Raw genomic sequence first — 6,581 nt, forward strand, 5'->3', positions numbered from 1 at the left:
TAAATCTAAGTGCAAACACATATAGTAGAATTTTCTCTGTTTCAGTTAAAGGGTTTTGTTGAGTGACATTCAGGGCAGCCTGTCTGCCTTGGCTCAGAGAGACTTTTCACACGCAATCATCTTCTGATCTTCACCTCATTCATTTTGCAATCAGCTTCCAGGGCACCTTTCTCAAGGTGCACACAGCCAGAGAGGCGGAAACATTTGTCACTGCCTTCCAGCAATCATGTTGCTGGTACCATTATTGAAGCCCCACTCTACACCTCTTCAGATACGGCAAGGAAGGAACATCACCTTGCACAACGGTGTTTGAGCTGTTACATTTCGTAAATGGCTCAGAGGAAAGCTCTCTCTCTGTCAGCAGAAAGAGAGATTGAGGTGTTTCTGGATGGAGTGGTGCAGAAAAGAGCAGACCACCATAAGACGCCATTCCACCAGTCCAAGCCAGCCTGGATATAAATTGCAGCACTGTAGCATAACATGTCACTTGAAGGTGTAACAGGTTCCATCTCAATTGAGTCACTTGAAGCTGGTCACATAGATGACCCATGGTATTCTTTATAACTGGAATGTCTTTGTATTAGTTCAGATACTGAAGTTCCTTCAATATTTGTTTATATTTAGAGAATTAGCAGCATTAAATTCTGTGAATTGACCTTCCAGAAGGCAGAACTACTTTTTTAAATCATAAAAACTAAGTTCCAAAGTGCCTGTGACTGAACTACTTGTGTGTTTCAGAAGCTGTATTAGGTGTCTGCTGAAACTTCCAGTATCAGGCTACCCAGATTTAGTTCTTGTGTTTTGTGAGCTGTCATAAGCGTTGCCAGAACAGGTAAAAAAAACTGAGACCATAAGGACTGCAGATGCTGAAAGCCAGAGTTAATAGATGTGAAGATGGAAAAGTACAGCAGGTCAGACAGCATCAAAGGAGCAGGAAAGTCAACGTTTTGGGCCGAAACCCTTCGCCAGGACTGGCCCAGTCTGACCTACTGTGCTTTTCCAGCTCCAGGTCCATTGACTGAAGTACAAATACTCTGCTGGAGGCAAAGCACACACTACAGTGGCAGTTCAGGGCTCATGGACTACAACTCTCATGGTTGCCTGCGCCATGTGCACTCAAAGACCCTTCCCAACTTATCCTCCCAAACTACAAAATTTCCCTGCCCTCTGCATTTCCTACTGACTCACATGACACCCAGCACCAATGTTCCTGCCCTTCCATCCACTTCTATCTTGTTCAAACCCTCCCTTTGTCTCATGGTAGGAAAAATTGGTCCATGCTCTAAAATATGTCTCCATAAAACCCCAACATTCCAATTTGTAATCGCCAGGCAACTTGCACTTATCCTACCAGAATGACCATGGCTCAATCTATGGACTGCAAGGAAATGGATCCTCAAACTCTACTGGAATAAAGTATTTGACTGACGATGCCAATAAACTATAGCGTAATCAGACAAACCTCTTAACCGACTGTGGCCCCAATGAGGAGTAGGAAATGCAGAGGTCAGGAAGAGTTAGTAGTTTGAAAGGATGAGAAGATTGAGAACTATTGTGTAGACATGCTGCATGAATAACAGTTGCTGACCATGAGCCTTGTTAAGAGCTGTGCACAGTGATAGAGTCAGAGTGAGTGGTGACCCTACAAATCTAAGGTAGCAGAGAGAGGATGGTGGCACCTACCTTCTGGGAATGCAGAACATCATTAGCCTTCTTCCTGCACTGCTGGGCATTTCATATATCCTGGGACACCACAATGATCCAGACCATGCTCTCCGTCCGAGTTGGTTACATCTGGTAAGGTGGCCTCCTCTGCCATTTAGCTGGAAAAAGCATGACTCTTCTTTTAACCACTTCATCCACCACCACCTCCAGGTTCTTGACAACAGAGGAAAGAGCTGATTTGCCTCTCTGGGCCATGTCCTTCAGGATACAAATGCAGGAACCAATAGGAAGGGTTGTTCATGACTTGTGGTGTTACACACAGATAGGATCTAAAAATGATGGCAGCAGCATGAAATTTACCAAGTCTCAGCAGTAGTGAGCACATTTGCATGTCTTGCTGTATGATTCCACGGCATAGGTGCCATGAAGGCTAGTTACATAACTAATAAACTGAAGAGCAGACATTTGTGTGAGAAAACGTGAGTCATGGTGGATTGAGACAACACAGTGTGGAGCTGGAGGAACACGGCAGGCCAGGCAGCATCAGAGGAGCAGGAAAGTTGATGTTTCGGGTTGCGACCCTTCTTCAGAAATGGGGAGGGGGAAGGCAGCTCAGAAATAAATAGAGAAAGGACGGGTGGGGCTGAGGAAGGTAGGTGGGATGGTGATAGGCAAGTGCAGGTAGGCAGTGGTGGGGACTGGTCAGTGGGATGGGTGGACTGATAGGTGGGAGAGAAGATGGACAGGTTGTGTCATGTCAAGGAGGTGGGAATGAGAGGGAGGGTTGGACATGAGATGAAGCCAGGGGTGGGGAGATTTTAAAACTGGTGAATTCCATGTTTAGGCCTTTGGGCAGTAGGCTCCCGAGGCAGAATATGAAGTGTTGTTCCTCCAGTTTGCGTGTGGTGCCATTGTGGCACTGGAGGAGGCCCAGGATGGCATGTCACTTAGGGAGTAGGAGGGAGAATTAAAATGGTTGGCAACCAGAAGGTGTTGTCCTTTGTCGCGTTCAGAGTGCAGATGTTCTACAAAACAATGCCTGAATCTACGCTTGGTCTCACCGATGTAGAGGAGGCCACATCGGGAGCAGTGGATACAGTAGACCAAGTTGGCAGATGTACAGGTGAACCCCTGTTGGATAGGAAAAGTTTGCTTTGGGCCTTGAATGGAGGTGAGGGGGGAGGTGTAGGGGCAGGTGTAGCACTTGCTGCTGTTGCAGAGAAAGGTGCCAGGTGCAGTGGGGTTAGTGGCGAGTGTGGAGCAGACAAGGGAGTTGTGGAGTGAGCAGTCCCAATGAAAGGCAGATGGGGGTGTGGAGGGAAATATCTCTTTGGTCACAGGGTCGGATTGTAGGTGGTGGAAATGGCGGAGAATGATACGCTGGATGTGGAGGTTGGTGGGGTAGTATATGAGGATTGGGGGATTCTGTCTTTATTTTTGTTGGGGGGAGGGGGTTTGAGGTTAGAAGTGCGGGAAATGCAAGACATGTAGTTGAGGGCATTTTTGATCTCTGGAGGGGGGGTGTTGCGGTCTTTGAAATAGGAGGACATCTGGGATGTCCAGGAGTGGAACGTCCCATCTTGGCAGCAGATGTGCCAGAGGCGAAGGAATTGGGAGTAAGGGATCGCATTCTTGCGGGAGGGTGGGTGAGAGGAGGTGTAGTCCAGGTAGCTATGGAAGTCGGTGGGCTTGGAATAGATGTCAGTGTTGAGGCAGTCACCAGAGATGGAGACAGAGAGGCCCAGGAAGGAGAGGGAAGTAACGGAGATGGTCCAGGTGAATTTGAGGTTGGGGTGAAAGGTGTTAGTAAAGTTGATGAACTGCTCAAGCTCCTCGTGGGAGCACAAGGCAGTGCCGATACAGTCATCAATGTAGCGGAGGAAGAGGTAGGGGATAGTGCCAGTGTAGCTGCGGAAAAGGGGCTGCTCCAAGTGTCCTACAAAGATGCAGGCATAGCTTAGGTCCATGCGGGTTCCCATGGCCATCCCCTTAGTCTGTAGGAAGTGAGAGGAGTTAAAGGAGAAGCTGTTAAGGGTGAGGACAAGTTCTGTTAAGCAGATGAGGGTGTCAGTGGAGGGAGACTGGTTGGGCCTGTGGGAGAGGAAGAAGTGGATGGCTTTTAGGCCATCTGCATGGGGGATACAAGTGTACAGGGATTGGATGTCCGTAGTAAAGATGAGTCTGTTAAGCGGATGAGGGTGTTGGTGGCTCTGTTAAGCAGATGAGGATGTTGGTGAGGGCGCCTGCTTTGAGCCTTACCATAACAAAAACTTTGCTAAAAATTGGGAAAAATCACTCTTCCTGAACAACGTGTTTTGCTTAATTCCACATTATATATTCATTAAGTATCATTCCGGAAAAAAACTTCTGTGATGGAATACATTTACAGAGAATTTGAAAACAATGGGATTTCCAAAATCTGCTTCTTCTTGCCAGAACTGCGAAAGAACATGAACCAGGACAAGACTTTGGAAGTGAATAAGAATATTGAAGAATATGGTAAAACATTACAGCAGGCTTACTCCTCCCTAATTGTGACTGATGATGAGATTAACATCAGAGACAGAAACAGAGACAAACGTAATGGATGTAAGTTCAAATTATATCGGTAATACTCGTATAAGGTATTATACTTGAATAGTGGAACAATAGAACATTTGGTAAATTAGTTAGTCATTGGTTAAAGAAAGACACGTAGAGGTACATTCTGTTAACACCACTGAAACCTCACAGTAATTGCAATTACACAGAGGGTTAATGCCTACTAAAAACTGCTTCTCTATTTATTTTCTCCTTCATTTAGAAAGTTAAGATTCAAGAATCAGACAGCTTGCTGATATTCAATAATCTGGTTTGGACAGTCACCATTCAAGTATACTCAAATTCAAAATGAACCAGCTGCTTTGGAATCTTCTATGCTAACAGTCATTTGGTTTCTGCTGACAAAAAGAAAATTACATTGGCAAAACTGTAATTTTCTACAAAGAGAGCTTTAGAAATGGATAAGAAATTATGGAAAATAACTGTGATTCTTGACATTCAAGGAACCAGAGTTACCAAATGCATTCATCTCTATTGAAATACAAATATAACTTAGGTGTTTAAAGAACATTCTTTTTGAAAAGAAAACTATACCACCTCCATTCTGTGATGTAATTATTCAAATAGTTCCCAACAAGAAAATTGGATTTGGTCAGAATTTAAATTTGTTCAATGCTCATCAATGACAAAACAGCTTCCTTTCTGTATCAGTAGTTCCTGTGTTACGACTCTCTAGGGTTTTCATTTATTTTCTCTTACTATTCTTGAGATGAGGTGTGTTTTAATTACTCAGTAATCCATTAAAGCTGCACAAATGAGATAACGTAAAAATCATCGCTCAATTAAGACAAATTTAAGAACTAAGATGGAAACCAAAGTTAACACACTGCAGATGGTAAGTAAATCCATTTTCATAATAAACTCTTATCAGCATCTTCTCAAAAGGCTTCAGGTGATGCTGCTTTGTGAAAAAAAAATCTGTATTACATCATAGTTCCTTTCATTACTTCTACATCTTACAAATCTTTTTAACTACAATGCCAATATATGACAACTTGTTATTTAAGCCAATTTGTATATAATGCTTACACAGTACAACAAATTATTTCTGTGATTGACTGACTGTCCAACCAGATTACAAGGTTGAAACTAGGCGGAATGATTAATATTTGTTTAAATCATGAGTATCATTGGATTCCTTGTCACAAAGTGTACAGTTGTTTACTGAGTGTTCTTATTGTGTACTTTTACAATTTTCTCAATTTTTTTCCCTAACTAATTGATAATCTGGTGAAATTTTCTTCATTTTCAGTCCGAGAAATTAATTGGGATGAGTTGGAACTAATTGTTGAAATGGAAAAACTTCCGCCTTATCCAAGAAAACTCACTGAAGGATTCAGGACAGTTCTTTGGGGTGTGTTTTTTGGTTTTGTTGGTTCCACTTTTCTGGGTGCCATCAGCCTATATTTTATCATCAAAATAACGGAGAAAGACTATATGGAGATAATGCGTCGGTCAAATGTGCTGCACCGCATCAAACGCAGAAGAAAACCAGTACAACGTATAGTTTACTCTTCAGATGATGAAAACATTCATGTGGACAAATCACCTAAACACTTCAGACAGTACTTCCGTCCCTTTCGTGCTACAAATTATGTCCAAGAAAAATCGAAACCAAATAGGATGACAAACTAAAATAATTTCATATACCGTGTAACGTTAAAGGAAATTTGGAAATTGTAAATTTTTAAGTATCAGTGACTCAATTGTCTGATTACGTCATTCACCATACTGAAGAGAGATTTCCCTTCTCACAGAGAAGAAGAGAATTCCAAAATTTGGTCTCGTGCATTTCTTACCCTGGACTTGGGAATAAAAGCCAGTAAAGTAACATACATTGAATTGAGTCTTTCTTAGCATGTGACATTAGGCCTGAAAAACAGCAGAGAAGAGTGTCATTTAAATGGTTATATATTGGGAAGTGTTGGTGTACAATGGGATCCAGCTATCCTTGTACACACATCAATGAAAGCAGACAGGCAGATGCAGCAAACAATTAGGAAACAATTAGTACATTGGTTTTCATTGCAAGAAAGTTTGAGTTCAGGAGTGAGGATGTCTTACTACAGTTATACAGAGCCTTGATGAGACCACAGCTGGAGAAATTTTGGTCTCCCTACCTAAGAAAGGATATACTTATCGTAGAGCAAGTGTAGAGGAGAATCATTAGGCTAATACCAGGGATGGCAGAACTGTCCTATGAGGAGAGATTGGTTTGACTAGGCCTTATTCAATAGAGTTTAGAAGGATCAGAGGGGATATGATTTATGCATATAAAATTCTAACAGGGTTGGTAAACTAGATGAAGGGAGAAG

The 6,581-nt window shown here is 42.6% G+C and overlaps 1 protein-coding gene across 2 annotated transcripts in view; it reads left to right on the forward strand.

Annotated features, from left to right (window-relative positions):
- LOC125486102 (transmembrane and death domain protein 1-like) overlaps positions 1-6,002 on the forward strand; it is a 17,199-nt gene extending 11,197 nt beyond the window's left edge. For both annotated transcript variants that reach the window (XM_048612254.1, XM_048612255.1), the window contains 2 exons: positions 4,102-4,254; positions 5,519-6,002. In XM_048612254.1, coding sequence (XP_048468211.1) covers positions 4,102-4,254; positions 5,519-5,901 — 536 coding nt within the window. In that variant the 3' untranslated portion in view covers positions 5,902-6,002. The remainder of the gene's footprint in view (positions 1-4,101; positions 4,255-5,518) is intronic.
- Positions 6,003-6,581: the final 579 nt, after the last annotated feature.

Source organism: Rhincodon typus, chromosome 25, assembly GCF_021869965.1.
Source record: "Rhincodon typus isolate 14 chromosome 25, sRhiTyp1.1, whole genome shotgun sequence".
Taxonomy (NCBI): Eukaryota; Metazoa; Chordata; class Chondrichthyes; order Orectolobiformes; family Rhincodontidae; genus Rhincodon; species Rhincodon typus.